This window comes from Centropristis striata, chromosome 9 (assembly GCF_030273125.1).
Source record: "Centropristis striata isolate RG_2023a ecotype Rhode Island chromosome 9, C.striata_1.0, whole genome shotgun sequence".
Classification (NCBI taxonomy): Eukaryota; Metazoa; Chordata; class Actinopteri; order Perciformes; family Serranidae; genus Centropristis; species Centropristis striata.
In genome coordinates, this window is record NC_081525.1 from 21,636,432 (window position 1) to 21,653,619 (window position 17,188).

The window sequence follows — 17,188 nt, forward strand, 5'->3', positions numbered from 1 at the left end:
AAACAAAAAAATCTGTAAATCTGATGGAGTTTAATGACTGAGATTGCCCGATATCCTATGATAATAACACAAATAAGCCATTAGTAGGCACTGCTTAATGAAAAACCAAATCCTTTTTGCACACTCTTACCATAATGAAGTTTGATTGCATCCAGGTGTGAACCAGCGATTTGCTCTAAATTGATGCACTTTGATACTGACACCTGTATGTGTAAAGTCACTCCCTTAACATCCAGTCATCTTTCTCTAGGTGTCCCTTCTGCTCCTCGTAACGTCGTCTCAGTCGTCAACCAGACATCGGTGCAGCTGGAGTGGCACCCGCCACGTGACATCGGGAACCGTGAAGACCTGTCCTACAACGTCCTGTGCCGCCGGTGCCACAGCAGCGAGCGCCGCGCGTGTCAGCCATGTGACGACAGCGTGGTATTCCTTTCAGGCAGGCAAGGGTTAAAGGACACAAGGGTGGAGATCAGCAAGCTGCGGGCCCACACGTCGTACACCTTCGAAATACAGGTTTGTCCATCCAGATTGAGATTTAAAGCATTTACTTGGTAAGAATTCTGTTCAGTGTTGTTGAACCAGTGGAAATCTCTGCTTACTGTGTTGAAAGCTTATTTGTTCCTTCTTTAGTTAGAATTCACAGCAGTTGCAATGAACTCATCCTGCAGCATAATAAACTCCTCTTTTGTTGGCCTGTAAGTAGCTTGATGAAGAAAGTTGTATATAGCTTTGGATATTGTAAAGAAACTATCAACAGTCTCCTCATACTGAAGCTCCAGAGAGAGAAAAGTGATATTGCTATGACTCAAGGTTGTCAGTTGTATCCATTGTAACTGTTGTGAATTCAGAATATCGACCAAGAAACATCAAGTAACAAACCTTACAAAGCCATCTTTTCATTCTCCAGGCGGAGGTTATTTTAATTAAGAATTCCTTTATTTTTTCACACCAATACTACACTGTAAAAACAAAATCATTTTTTTTAAAATGGTAAAACGTCTGGCAACAAAAGTTGCTTCACTTACCGTCAAGTAACAGTTAAAAAAATGTATGTTATTTTTCAATGTTAAAAAAACAAACAAAATACATATAATATACACTTAATATCTGTATTTAAAAAATGAATAAAAATAGATCTGTAGAATAACTAAAGTTTTTTGTTTCTTTTTTACTTTAATATGACGATAAAACTTTTTACTGCCAGACTTTTTTCCATATTGTATGATTTAAAAAAATAAATACAAATAAATTAAATTTAAATTTAAATTTTACTTTAACAAAAAACAATGTTACCCTAACTTTACATTCAGCAATATGATGTGTATGTTTTTTTTATTCATTTTGACATAGAATTCACTGTAATTTAACATTCAAGACCATTAAGCAATTTAATAATATTGTAAAAAAAGAAATCAATAATGTCATGTGCCCTTACACATTTAGACATTATTTATATATGTATAGTTTTCAATATTTGAAATAAAACAAATTAATTTAAAATAAAAAACCCTATGTAAAATAACTTTTTTTTCTTTTTGAATCAGTGTAGTTGCACAATGTTGAAGACAGTTACTTTAAAATTTAATATTTACAAGGTTTGATCAGTGTTTAAAATATAAGGTTGGTTCTCATAAAAGTCCATAGTGAAAATCAATGCTTGGCACCAGCCACTGTGGATTGTGGTTTTAATAAAAGTTAACTAGAACTAGAATGACCACTAAATGACCACTCTACACACCAGAATCAAATCCAGTTCTTGTCGTTTATGGTTTTTACTTTTAAATAGTTTTTCCCAACCACAAAAGAGACCAGCATCACCTTTGCCTGCAGTGAATGATTTCCTCAGCTGGATCATATATCTCTTGAGTGTTGTTTGCTCGTCGGGTTTTATTACAGCTGTTATGTGCCGCCACACTGTAGCCTCTGCTTCTCCACAGGTGCTTTTTGTTCAGGTTATCAGCCACTGGTGAGCTCATGCAATAAGCTCAACACGACTGGACAAATAGAATGAATGAGCAAACGGCGTCTGCAGATCTAGAATTAATATACTGTATATATACAGTTACACGTCACTGCCACTGTCTGCCTACATTTGGCAGGTGGGTGGGTGCTGCTGAAAACTACTTAAAATATACTAAAAACAACCTTGATGTGTTGTCAGCTCCTGTTTTAATATGCAAATAGTTGCCAGATATTCACTGTGGCGCTCAAGGATACTGAGGTTTCATAGACGTGGAGGCTTTTATGCACAATTTCCAGTTATATCATGTTCACTCAAACCACAAGGCCACTCTGATGCCTATAAAGCCAGTGCGATCATGAACCTTCAATCTTTTGCCATCAGCCGATTTCAGCATCAAGGCTGGGTGTCAAAATCAAGGTTATCTGCATTATGATCGTTAAGGGAAGGAAGCATGTTACTTAATTCCCCGTTGAGTCCTGGATTGTGAAATCTCATCTAAACTTTGAATCTAAATGTGACCAAATCTGCTGTTGGGTAAATGTCAGCCATCCAGTGGACCTATTATTAATAAAATAAGATTTTTGTGATTCTTTTCTACATCTGCTCAATAGCTTGGCCTGGATGTAGCTGATTCATTTTGAAAGCAGTCTGTTGTGGGACGGACGGATCAATAATGATGTATGAACGAATGACTAAAACACTGACCTAATTGTGACAGTATTGATTTTAATTTGATGTGTTTACTGAAGGCAGTCGCAATTAAAGACAGAGCTGAATATCCATTGAGATATCCATCCATTGTTTTGCTAAATTGAATAACACCAAGTGAAAATACTGACAACTACTTGGAAAAAAAAACATCAAGTCATCTGAAGATCATAACTTGCAGGTTTTTTTGACCATATAATTATCTTTCACAAACTGTAGAAAACCTTTTATATATTTTTGGCTAAATTGGTATTTTTTAATCTTTTTGAACAAGGGAAAACACACATAAAAATGTAAAATGATAAAGAAGCAAACCAAACAAATAGAAATAGAGTGTGGAGTGTGCCATTAGGCTAGCGTCACTAATTACCACACCTTTGTCTAATGATTTGCTGTGACTGAAGACATTGTTTCGACTGTCAAAATGATTAAATGAGCGCATGACAAACAATATGTGGCGGCTAATTAGGTGCTCTTTAAAACGCACTCGGAACCTGCTAATTGTGTCTTTGTGTTGCTGAGATGAGGAGAGACAGTTTCAGTACTTCTACACTCAATGAAAAACCATCTAATTGTCGTTGATGCAGTTAGAGTGATATACCCTATATAGTGTGTTTAGAGAGTGGTGTGTTTTTTCCCAAACTTCATGAATAAAGATTGTAATAAGGTCAGCTTACAACTGTACTTACAGCCCAGTCATCAGCCAAAAATGTTGCCAGTTTTCGTTTCTGCAGACCACAGAGACACTGATCTTTGAATGAATGTTACGCTAGTCAAAATGAAGACTATACTCATCATTTGTTTGAATCGATGAATTTCTATGCACATTTTGAAGATTCACTTGAGTAAAGCTTCAGGAAAACACCCAAATTAGATAAAACTTTCGAAAAGGCGAATAAAGGTTTTTACACTTGCTTGAGGTTGTTTTTGTCTTTTTCGTAAAAATAGTTAATGCACCGATCAAGACAAGCTGACATGAAAGAACAATTATAAGTTGTATCAGATTTTTGTTGTTGTTTTTTCTCCCTGCTCCTGACGAAAGTAAATTTATGCAGCTTTGTTTATTTGCTCTAAACTGCTTGACGGAAACGTCCTCAATTTGTATTTTCTTACATACAAAATTCCAAATTTTTCTTCAAATTCACTTTGACTTTTGTGGAAACACGGCTAAAATACTGTATATATCAAAAAACCATAAGTATGTGTTTTGTCCATTGAATTAGCAATGTGATGTTTTTAGCCTTTCCATGCAGGCGGTTGGGGAGGTAGATGAGACCAACAAACGACGACTTTGAAGTGGGAGACTGGTGTCCCGTTTTGTCCTGTTGGGTCTGTCTCTTAACCCTGTGGTGGTTTTGACACCTAACCTTAACCAAAATGTATTTTTGTTCTTTCTCTTTGCTGTTCATGCCCCAGTATCAGCCATAACTTCAAAATAAAAACATCTACAATAATAAACTGTTTCTGTTAGAAAAAAATCCACTTCCCCTTCCTCATAACTGATTAACATACAACTTACTGCCAAACTTTGCTGAAGAAAATGTAAACATTGGCTTTTTCGGTCTGCATGTCACAAATGGTTTCATCTGATTTCGCAGGTAATCGGACCTGCGGTTAGGCATTAATAATAGTTATAGAAAGAGATAGAGCTGGGCGATATGGACCAAAAGTCATATCCTGATATATTTAGGCTGAATATTGATATACGATACATATCCTGATATTTTTATTGCAAAGTGAGAGCAAATGTTCAGTCAAAGTCGAATATAACATGTCACAAGTAGTTTTATTGAAACCATTTATTTAAGTGAACATAAATTCTGTAAAACAGGAGTACCTTTTTTCTTTTTAAATCAAAGCTTCATAAATTTCACATTTAAAAAAAATAATCTTTATCTCTAAAAATATCCTTTGAAATAAAATAGGCCAATGTTTTTCTGAAATAAATATATTTATATGTGAAAAGAAATAACGGACATTACAAAATAACTAAATATGACAAACCCTAGCAAAGGCCGCAAATGTAGTATAAAACCAGTCAGCTGGAAAGAAAGTCTTACCCATAGACTGTATAAAATAGGTCTTACCATGAGTTTTCAACCAACTCCTTTATTTCCGCTGTTAGAATCAGTTGCTGGAAGAGAAATGAGAACCCTGTGTTTTTCTGAAATCAAGCGCCTATTGACTTCTGAGTGTTAAATCTGCAACTGTTAACATGAGAATAGAAAGCCTGACAGGCCTGGCAGCAGTAACTACGGGGGCTAATGTCTGTGAGGTGGAATAGCTGACCATTACACTTTTTACTCCACAGGCGGTCAACGGAGTTTCCAACAAGAGCCCTTATCCCGCCCAGCAACTGTCAATCAACATTACAACCAATCAGGCTGGTGAGTGCAGCAGCTGTGTGTGTGCATGCATGTGCGAGCATCTGTGTATGTGTGTGTAAGCATACCCTGGGGCACAGTGGATTATGTGAGGGAGGGATGGCTAGGGGGATAAAGGAAATTGAGCTACAGCTTTTTAATTCATAAAACATGTTATAAGCTTGTCATCTCTCTCCCTCTGTCTCCCTTTCTCTCCCCCCTTTTCTGTCTTTCCTGCACATCCACAGCTTTCATCCTGTTTTCCTCTTTCCCTCTGCCTCTCCCTCTCTGTTCTCTTTTCCTCGCCTTTATCCTCTCTCCCTGCCTTCGCCTCTTGGTCCCCCCTCTCTCTCTGACAGTGTAATTCTTAGAGACTATAAAGTGAGCTGAGTTACTGCTCCATCAATACTTTATAGAGACAGACACAAGTGATATTTCCACTGCTACCCAAATTTAGATTTGAAAGCCGCTTTGCTCTGATGGAAAACACATCATTTACCTCATCTACGGCAACCCAGGCTCATTCCTAATCGAAACATGATCCATTGTCAGCCCGCCGCTTTCTGAGCGTATTTGTTACCGCTGTCGGATGCAAAACTCTCTTATCCCTGAAATCTTTTAGGACTCAACAAAAACTGATTTATTTTCAGGATGTCTGCACTGGTTGGGGGGTTTAAATTATGCAATAGATTTTAGCATATTTCATGGGACCTTAGGATACCAAACCCACTCGACATATAGAGAACCCTGTAAAATGTCAATTGAGGTGAAATAAAAAATGACTGTGAGGTTTTCAGGTGACAGCTAACTCGCTCTGTTAAAAATATGACTGCAAAGACAGTATGTGGCTCACACCACAGCATTTATGAGGATTATGGCAGTCCCCTCAGCTGTGTAAGATGCATACATTATCAATAACTGACATCAATTTGATATTTGTTACCAGTGTGGTTTCATTCTCTGTGTCTTCAGTTCTTCCTCTCTTTACTACATACTGTCAAGTGAAGTACAAATGTGCTGAAAACCATCTCATAAAAAGATCCGAGAGGCAAAAACCATGAAATACATTATAGCCAAGAGCTTTTGGTCCCTAAAATTATGGCAAAAATGCATTGCAGACATAACTCTTGCTTCCCCATCAGTGACAAGTGCAGTAATTTGTTTTCATGAGCCTGGATGAGGAAACATTTTTCTCCTTTGGGTGTAAATAATCCTTGGCAATATGTCATTACATTACAAACTATATTACCATATTTATGGAGTTTAAGCATGCTAGCGAATCTTTTAACTGCCTAATTGATTGTGTGTGTGTGTGTGTGTGTGTGTTTGTGTGTGTGTGTGTGTGTGTGTGTGTGTGTGTGTGTTTTTAACAGCTCCCTCCGTAGTTCCTATAATGCACCAAGTGAGTTCAACGAGCCGCAGTTTCTCGTTGTCATGGCCACCGCCCGAACAGCCCAACGGAATTATCCTCGACTACGAGATACGATACTATGACAAGGTAGAGTGGGATGATAAATGTCTGTGAGTGTTTGTGTGTGTGTGTGTGTGTGTGTGTGTGTGCGTGTGTGTGCGTGTGCGTGTGCGTGTATGTGTTTGTCCTTTTTTTTTTGTTATGGTCACAGACCGTAATCCATTAAAGTCGATAAAACAGGCGAATCGATATCAACCACATCTAAGTCATTTATTATCAGGAGTCGGTGAGAAACAGCAACAGTCACACTGCTGCTCAAATACTTCAGCTCACAATAACTTGAATAAGAGTGAAATACAGAGAGAATGCTGTCCCGCTTCATGCTGGTTTGTTTGTTTGTTTATGATGTCCCTGTCTTTACTTCTTTATTTATGCACAGATAAATGGCCAAATGAACCAATCAGAGTACAAAACATGAGGTGAACACATACATTCATTGTCATTTAGGTATTTAGATAATAAAGTATTTTACCTAAAGCAATAGCAGTGGTCGAAAGTAACTGAGTACATTTACTCAAGTACTGTACTTAATTACAGGTGCATCTCAGTAAATTACAATATCATAGAAAAGTACATTTCCAGTAGTTCAAGTCAAATAGCCCCAACCAAGTATTGAGTGCATAGGCCAACATTTCCATATTAAAAACACTTTTTAAAATTGGTCTTTTGTAAAATTCAAATTTTTTTGAGACACTGAATTTTAGGTCTTCATTAAATGTAAGCCATGATCATTATAATTAGAAGAAATTAACATGTTTCATCCTATGTGTAATGGATCTATAAAATGTGATATTTCCCACTTTTTGAATTGAATTACTGGCATAAATAAACTTTTCTATGAAATTATAATTTATTTAGATGCAACTGTAAAATTTTGATGAAGTTGTACTGTACTTGAGTATTCCCATTTTATGTAACTTAATACTTGTACTCCACTACATTTTGAGGTGAACATTGTCATTTTTACTTCACTACATTTAGCTTCACTACAGACGGCTTTAGTTAATTTTCAGGTCGAGATTTAGCATAAACATGATAAATTTAAAGTGACTTGACTTGACATGAAATTAAACCTCATTACAGTATGTGAAGAAGATTAAAATAAATCATTGAAAACAATTAAAAAGCTGCTTACATAAATGCATAAATAATAATAATAATAATAATAATCCAGTAATATATTTAGGATGTATAAAACAATCTGAGTGAGTTCATTCTGCATATTAAGTACTTTTACTTTTGATACTTTAAGTAAATTTTGATGCTGATACTTTTGTACTTTTACTTAAGTAAGTTTTGAATGCACATTTTACTTGTAGTGGAGTAATTTCAGTGTGGTATTAGTACTTTTACTTAAGTAAGGGATCTGAATACTTTTTCCACCACTGACGAATAGTACATTTCAGGAAAAAAACATTTCCTTGCATTAATTTGTATGGGCCTTGTTTTTTACTGCAATATATAAATTATATATAAAATCCATAAAACATTTTCAGCTCTATGGAAACAGCACAATCATGGCAACTCAATGTCTTTCGTGCAGGATAACACAGATACTATAATGGCATACATCTTAAAAAAAAGAAAAAATCACGGAAGTTAAATTTCTCTAAATAAAATTTAAAGATGGCCTCGAACATCTTGACAGTGCATCTCTCCACCACCTCCTCCAGTGTGTCCAACCTTGTGACTCCAGCCACTGAAAGAATTTATCAGATCCCTATATTCAGATTCCTGTCCATTCCTGATACACGCCACAATAGCAGTGATAGAGTGAAGATGTGTATACTTACCAATGACTTTAGGTTAATGAGAACAAAGTACCATTGTTAAAACTTTAATTAAGTTTTAGTGAAGCCCTAAAAGTGTTATTTTAAGGTTGTTTAAAGGTTTTTTTTATAATATCTGATGGCACAATGTCCTAACTGGAGTTGACCTGATGAAAGAAAAAACAGTGTGCAGAAGTTGAAATGATCGATCACTTAATAATGTGTAGTACTTGTGAATTTCCTATTGTTATTCCTCATTAATTCCTGTCACTTAGCACCAGTACTAATGGCTGATAAAAATCTTTTTTTTACTAGTTTAGTTCGGCTGGAATGTGATGAATGCTGCTCCTCATCGACAGCAGAAATGTGTCAACATATTTCTCTGATTTATAATTCCTGTTATCAATGTATTTTCTCCTTCACTTGTGCTTGATGTCTATTAAAGCGTTGAGTTCATGCATCATCTTTTATACAATATAATTTCCTAATATGTCTCGATTGATCTGAGAGCCACAATGCATATTTCATGGAGCCTTTAGTCATAGTGACAGGATTTTAAAGTGATGGAGAGCCAATCTTTATTCCAGCACAAATCAATTGTTGATCGCAGTCATGCAGCAAAAAATGAGCATCTATTCATTATTAAGTGGGTACAGTGGGATCCTGTCAAACTGTACTGCGACATCACTCCAAAGGTTTATTGATTTATTGAATCTCACTAAGCTGTATATGTTTCTTCCATGAACATGTGTAGTTCGAGGTGCCGGAGTTTCATGAGCTGTAACATACAATATAGAATCTAATTAAGATCTGTGGGCTCTAGAAGATCCAATTAAACCCGTTTAATTGGTTGAGTAACTCATCTCGTGTGTCTTGTGCAGGCCACCCTTCTCTTTAATTGCTGGAGGAAACAGAACCTCAGACACTTATGGGCAGTGACTTAGACAAACATAAATTAGACCAAAAAAACGTACTTTTGTTTCCATCCTAGTTGAATCATTAAACATTTACATGACTGCAGGAGATGAAACTACATGTTTTATAGCCATTTTATATCTATATAACCATCTCACAGGTTTATTCATTTTCTTCCATGTTATCATGAAGCATTTTAACAGCTTGGATGCGGTTTTTAACGATATGCTCTTCACATACTCCACTAAGTCCATGAAGAGGAATGTTACAGTGTTTGTGGACTCTAGCCTGCAGCTGGAAGTTTAGTTACCAAATTCATCTCTTCAGCTCACTGTCGAAGTGGCGTTCCAAACGTAACGACACATATGAGAGTTTGTCAGAATCGTCTTGCGGTACAGCGGAGAATTCTTAAAAGAGCGCACACAACATTATACGTAATGTACGGTACGCGGTAGGGATGGGTGTCTGTAAACCTGCCAACTCGAACATCTATAACACTCAATTAATGTTAATGATTGAGTAAATCGATTAATCTATGCTTTTATACATACTCCAGTATGTATAAAAACATATATGGGGGGGAAAAAAAAGATTAGGCCTGTTTTAATAACGGATGCATTTATTGTGAAAGGACCAAAAAAGACTTCCCGTTTCTGATTCTGTAAAGAAAACGTCAAGGAGTTCAATGCTTTATGTTTTAGCCCCTGAGGGAAGAAACATGAGTTTAGTTTTCACAGTAATCTTGCATATTTAAATGTGTTTTGTGTTTAAATAAGTTTTGGATCAAATTAAACCTAGTAATTTATGCTAACAAGGTTTGATACAGTAAGCTAGTTTTGCTCAAATGAATACTCTTTATTTCTGTATTTCTGTAATTGTTATTACAACTTTCAGTTTGCAAACTGTAGCTTTATCCAACTATATTCTCAGCTCATTGGCTTATTCACGTACGGCCGCAGAACTGAACGCTCGGCCCGTGTTTCAGTTCAGTGATTACTGATGCGCAGTCAGAGATAAAATTAAAATTACACGGATCGATAAAATTCTATGTGATCGACCAAATTCTTAACAACCATTTAGCGATTATCAATTAATAATTTTTCCCATCCCTAGTATGCGGTTGTAAATCAGGCTGCCGTTTTTGTGAATTTGGACTACAAAAACACTGACCTAGGTTTATGGCAAAAACCTTCCTGGTAAGGCGTAATAAAAAACTGTTTAAACAGTAAATACATTTACATAAATGCCGGAAGTGAAGTAGTTTCAAGGGGGACGTTAGACACAGAAGTTACCCAAAAAAATCGTAATTTACAATAACAGCAAAAAACATTCACAAACTGTGAGCAACGGAAGTTAAGTAAGTTACGTAAAAAAGGTAAGTTATGTAAAAATGTGTTGTTGTTTTTTTTCACACGGGACACAAACCCCGTTATCCTTAGTGAGTCCGCTGTTTGTTCTTCCCAGCCACCTCCCCTCCCTCCGTCTGGAGTGTGACATTTGCCATTTAAACTCCATCCATTCATCGGGATGAATTCATCGGGACTTGGATGTTGAAGATCTGTCTGTCCCGAGCAGGCTGTCGATGCTGAAGGGAGATAAAATGATTCTTTGTATTCTCTTTGCCGAGATGCACTGATGGACAAAAAATGTGCTCATTTATGTTCTTTAAACATGCAGTGCAGAACTTTTGCCTCCCCCATCTGGCAGTGACTACACGACCACTACAGTGATGACACAAATACTATAGATGCGAGGTATGCCTGCACTGAACTTGCCCCATCTCCATCAAACCCGGGTGCTTACTTATTAAGTCTCCCCATGAAAATAATGGGCACTGCACCAGTATTTTGCTAAAACCAACCTGTCCAAGAGCAGTAACTCGACATCTATGTCTGCCTTTAGTCCATTCTTTTCTCTGCTGCTTGTCTCCAACAAGGAAAAGCTCTACCGGTGGTTTGTCCTCGTCATCAATTGCTTTCTTTTTTTGACTTTTTTTTATAATTCAAAGTTTTTATTAACTTTTCATTTTTACAACATAAAAATGAACATCAAACAAACTTTTTTTTCAAACTTTACTCTATAACTTTTTCCCACAAGGGGAGGATCTTGGAACATTCCCATAATGCATGGATAAATGTGCCACTTTCTGCCCCACACTTCCAACATAGATCATTATTAATTAAACCCATTCTGTTAAGTCTTGATGGGGTAAAATAATATCTATGAATTATTTTATACTGAATAAATTTCCCTTCCCATGTTTTTTCATCCAGTGTACAAGACAGATCTTTCTCCCACACCATCTTCAGATTACTACAACCATTATTATTTGTCCAAGGACACATCTCATACCATCTGGAAGCCTTATGATACATCTTTTTTTTTACGTTAATCCTTCCTCTGAAAGGCGGATTTCTCTTTTATGTCGAGTGTCTACCGCAGAAACTATTTTAGGGCGATTTTTCCCGCCGTAGATTCTATCATACCCCTAGCTGCTTCTCTCCTCACTTCTTGCCCTCTTTAAGCTCTGGCTGGTTAATGTAAAACACATCACTTCCGGTGCAGCAGCATGGGAAAGTGGCCACAGACACCAGGCACAAAAACCTTGGTTCTGCAAAGTGCAGAGATCTTCTCGAGGTGGGGGTATACGCTTATACGCTTGATCAACATTGAGTGAACTTGGCTTGAATGAAACGGACATTCATTTATATATAAAAGCTCATACTCCAGCTTTAACCAAACTTTTTGGAAGTTTACTTTATCCTTCCTACTCAGGATCTCTGCGGTAAGAATGGAAGAAAACAGTCTCAGTACTTCTGGACTTATAGATGTCTTCCTACTCACTTGAGGCTTTCCCAAGCCAGATGAGATGTATAATCTATCCAGCGTGTTCTGAGTCTTCTACCAGTTTATTGTGCCTTGAAAACCTTCCAAAGGGAGGCGCCCAGCAGGAGGCATCCTTATCTGATGTCCAAACCACCTCAACCGGCTCATTTTTGTGCAAAGTAGCTGCAGTTCTACTCCAATCTCCCTACAGATATCTGTGTGCCTTACCCTATCTCAAAGGGCTTGTTTTCAGTGTTTTGCAAAAAGAGAATAAAGAGTGAATGTGATGATAAAAAATGTCACTTCACTGCTTTTTGCTGTACATGTCAACATCTTGAGAGCACTGGAAGATCGTTCTATCTCCCTAGCTGAATCACTGAAAGACTCAAAGCACCAATTTATACACTGGTGGATGCTGCTGAAATCAAAACTCCTACCACTCTGCTCTGTGAAACAATCAATCCTCCAGCTGTCCTGTAGTGGGCAAGGTCCTAATGTGTATGAACCGGGAGACTGAGGCACAAAACACTCCACTGCCAGTCCAGTCCAGTGATCAGACTAGCCTGCAAAAAAAATGTTAAACCCGGGGCACCAGTGAAGGCCTCTGATTCAGGGGTGAAACATGCAGGAGCCGATTGCTTTCCCATCAAAGACCACTGCTCCAGGACACACGAAAAAAAACTCAAAAGAAAGGATAAACTGCGGCAGCATATCTTGTCTTCTTTGTAATTCAGTCAGTGGGAAGCAATGCGTTTGGAGACTGAGAGTTAAATTAAAAACATATCTATCACCCAAAGCTAAACATAAGAATATCCTCATCTTTTCTGAAGCGGAGCCAACAGCTGCAAAAACAGATAGACTTCCACTGCAGACAGATTAAAAACAAAGAGCAAAGCACCTACAAGGGATTGTGTGAGATACACCAAAAAGAACAACATGCCTCCTCACCCACAGCCCACATTTGAGTTCCTGCCATTTAGCTATCCTCTTTTCTTTTTCTTTTTTTTTTTTTTTTTTTTTACAAAACAGGAGAAAATAGTTTTTGGCAGTTTTTGGGATACCACTGCTAGTCTCTATGCTCATTTTTTTTGTTTTTAATGCATACTGTCAGTGAGTTGGTGCTTTTATAACTCACTCAAAGTCTGAGATACAATCATAACTACAAACTGTAAATGCTCAAGACTGTTGTCAAGTCTCTTTCTTATCTATTCTTGCTGATGAAAACACTCAGACACAGTCCTAAAGTCCGTGACTCCAGAGGGCTCGCTCACAGATTCCAATTTCCCTGCACAACATAGTGTATGGCTATAATTTCACTGTGCGGCATAAGGGAAAGACGGAGTGTTTTTATTAATGTGGTTGCTTCTCATGGCTCACTGTGTGCTGTGTACTAATATGTAGATTTTATAACTGAACTCAGTACAGCACTGAAACAGCTGGTCATCATTATACAAGTCCTGAAACTACAACTATGAAGTTTGCCTTTATGTTTGTTAATGCTTTTGATAAATATTCAAATAAATGTATGTGTGCTGGTATATGCATTAAGTATGCATGCATAGTATAATTTTGATACCCTACAAAAGTTATACTGTTATCGTCTCACTCATGTTAACATATTATATTCAAACTATGCTCTTTCTTGTTTTAAGCACACATTTTGAAAAGTTACTAAAATTGTCAAACACATGCAGATCCAGTGTCCAATCTGAGTTATAACTTCCTCGTTATTGATTTTATTTTATGAAATAGGTTTCAGAAAGATCTTTTAGAGGTCAGTGATTGTTATTGTTCTCCAATTAATGAAATGCAATTATGCAACATCATCAGAATGTGGTTCATGTGTGTTCAAAGAAGTAACATTGCAGCTTTAGTTGCTGTAGTTTAACTGTTGATGGTCCTTACCAGAGAAAAACAGCAGCTTGTAGTTGTTGAAGCGCCTAAATTCTTAATTGTTTACAGCTGGTCTCCTACCGACAGTCAACATTGGTTTCTTATCCATCCTTTAACCTCAACTATAGAGGCGGCAGCTGAGAAAATGCGCGTATGAAACAGTAATTTTCAAAGGCGCTGAAAAGTAATTGTGTTGTTGTGATACGAGGGCTTGTTGGAATGATCATATACTACATACATATTTACCAGAGCAGAGACATACTGGGAAGATCAGTCAAACTTCTCACTTAACACCAAAATAAGGCCGGTATGTGGTCCTCGCAACATTGTAAATCACATTTTGACAGCACCGTATGTTGCTATGTCTGCCAGGAATTCACTTCAATTCAAGACACTATTTGTCCCTTGAGGAGCAATTTAAGGCAAGCAAGCAAGCAAACAGAAATACAATTTATTTAGTCACATAAAAAACAAGCGTGTTAGAAAGACAAGCACAAGGATTACGAGCAGCAATATCTGACACAGGTCAAATGTAAAAGTTAAAAAGTGCAAATATGAGTCTATACACAAGGTAAACTGACCATTTCCTGTAGTTTGGCTGTTTATAAGTCTAATGTCTCCTGCACCAGTCCATAAATTCTTGTATAAAAATGTATCCTACTTTAGTCATAAAGATAACTCGACTGGCAGAACACTATTTTTTTTAAATGCAGCTGTTGATTGACAGTCTGCAAGTGGAGAGAAAAATATTATATATTGAGGTCGCAGTTTTTACTCATTTGTGTGCAAGAGATATTCAGTACCAGTTAAAAGTTTGGACACACCGTGTCATTCAATGTTTTCTCTACAATTTTCTGCATTGTAGATTTATATTAAAGACATCAAATCTATGATGTGGCACATTCGGAATTATATAGTAAACAAAAAAGTGTCTAACAAACCAGAATATGTTTTATATTTTAGATTCTCTAGAGTAGCCTTTAACTTTTTGCTTTGATGGTCTCAAACACATTAGGAAGGCAAGAAATTCCACAAATTAACTCTTGACAAGGCGCACTTGTTAAATGAAAACCATTACAGGTGATCACCTCATGAATCTGACTGAGAGAATAAGAGAAGTGTGCAAAGCTGTCATCACAACAAAACGTGGCTACTTTGAAGAATCTCAAACATAATCTGGTTAACACTTTCCTTTTGTTTACTACATAATTCCATACATGTTCTTTCATAGTTTTGATGTTTTTTAATATTAGTCTAAAATTAGTCTAATAAAAAAAAAAAAGAAAAACATTGATTGTGAAGGTGTATCCAAATGTTTGACTAGTACTGTATATGTATGAGATATACTCTAAGATTAGGATTTGCATTAATAGTCCCACAACGGGGAAATTTCAGTTTAGTAGTTACAGCAGCAAAGTAGATAGCAAAATAACAATAAATACTAAACAGCAGTAAAAACTAGAAATATAAGACAGGTATTAGCAAATAAACAAGTAAAAAACATTCTGAAAAGTCTTTACAATTTACAACATGAACATATAGAAATATAAAAAGTATTAACAATTTTAACAACAATAAAATAAAAACTTTAGGAACATTATATACAATGTAGACAGAGTCAACAGTTGGATATGGACCATTGCACAGAGAATATTGCACGTTAAATTACATTTTAAAAAGTTGTGTTATGGGCTGTAAGGTGGGGAAAAACAACTCGCCTCCCCCTATAATAACGGCATGTTTGATGTGCACATAGGCGCAGAATGTTGGAACAGTTTGATGCTGGTGACCAGCGGTCTGCTGTGCGTAATTGTTGCTTTACAATGTGCAACATCACTTCAGAGGCCGCTTTCTTGGCTCTCATGCACACAAATTAAATGAAACGTTGTAATATTTTCATTAAATTAAATCAAATTAAGAAATGTTATGGCAGTATAAGTCTTAGCTTCAATATTGCCTTTAAAGTTGGAATAATTATTTTTTAGACAAAATCCTCTGTTAATTGTGGTTTCATTTTCATTGTGATATATCTGGAAGAGATTGATTAATAAAGTTTTGTGACAATATACATTTTATTTGTCAATATTAAATTACATTTTCACAATTATTTCATGGAAAGGGGTGAAAAATATATATATGTTATTTCAACTTTATGAGAAACCGTATATATAAATTTTTTCCTCTCCATGGCCACTCCTGGGCTCTGATGGAGAAAAAAACTGCATTTAAAATTATGTTAATTCTGAAGAGAATCTAAAGGACACTATATATAATATTATAGGAAACCATCTGTAAAGCCCATGTTGCTAGTGAAAAAATGTATAAAATAATAGGTCTCAAGAGGCAAGGGTGCTGCATTCAGGGGTGGAGCTGCAACTTCCTGCAGTTTTGGTAAAAGTGAAGTTCCAGGGAAAGACAGAGAATAGCAGCGAGAGAAAGAGAAAGCAGAGATTCTGCTTCTCAGAGAGCAATTAGAGTGAGTTTAGGACAGAGTGAGAAGAACTGCACTGGCTGAGAGATGTACTGTAGCTGCAGTCTGACAGTCACAGATAAAACACTTACTTTGTCAAAATCAGGGCAGCGACTTGACTGTAAGCCGGCCTTATTTGCTGCTGCCTTTGCTTTAACATTATTTAACATGGAAGCCAATTAGGACCCAGAATCAAAAGCTGCCAGTTAAGTTATTTCGTTTTGTCTTCTTTTCATTCTTCTTCCACGATAAACATCTTAAGAAATATTGCATTTCACACAGAAGACATACCAAGCACGTAAAGTGACTAATTTTAGCTCATGGCTTCAAGTGAAGAAATCCTAAGGGAACATTTTGATAAGCCTGAAGAGAGAGAGGGGGGACAGGTTTTTCTTAACAGACAGCTGTACGGCACCTCCTGTTCTGGTACTTTGTCATTTCTCCATCTTCCTTTCCTCCATCTTCTCCTCCCTCACCCCGGCCTCCACTCATAGGCACTCTATAAATAATGAGGTTTTAATGTTGTAAATTTGATATGGCACAGGGAGGCAGGATTTTTTCCCCACTACTTATCTCTGGCTTCCAGACCTTCCCAGATGGGTTGCCCCCTAACCTTTTCACTGTGGCAGGCATAGAGCCCCCCTCCACCCCCCTACACACACACACACACACACACACACACACACACACACACACACACACACACCTCCAAATCCAAACCCCACCTGACACAAAACCCCCATTTCTGAGGCCACATCCAAATATAACTCTATCTTATTCTCCCCCAGGTTTTAAATCTGCAAACTCTGG

The 17,188-nt window shown here is 36.9% G+C and overlaps 1 protein-coding gene across 1 annotated transcript in view; it reads left to right on the forward strand.

The window, feature by feature from the left end:
* LOC131977300 (ephrin type-B receptor 1-like) overlaps nt 1-17,188 on the forward strand; it is a 113,153-nt gene that overhangs the window by 62,806 nt on the left and 33,159 nt on the right. Inside the window, exons 7-9 of the mRNA XM_059340536.1 lie at nt 251-513; nt 4,983-5,058; nt 6,408-6,532. Coding sequence (XP_059196519.1) covers nt 251-513; nt 4,983-5,058; nt 6,408-6,532 — 464 coding nt within the window. The remainder of the gene's footprint in view (nt 1-250; nt 514-4,982; nt 5,059-6,407; nt 6,533-17,188) is intronic.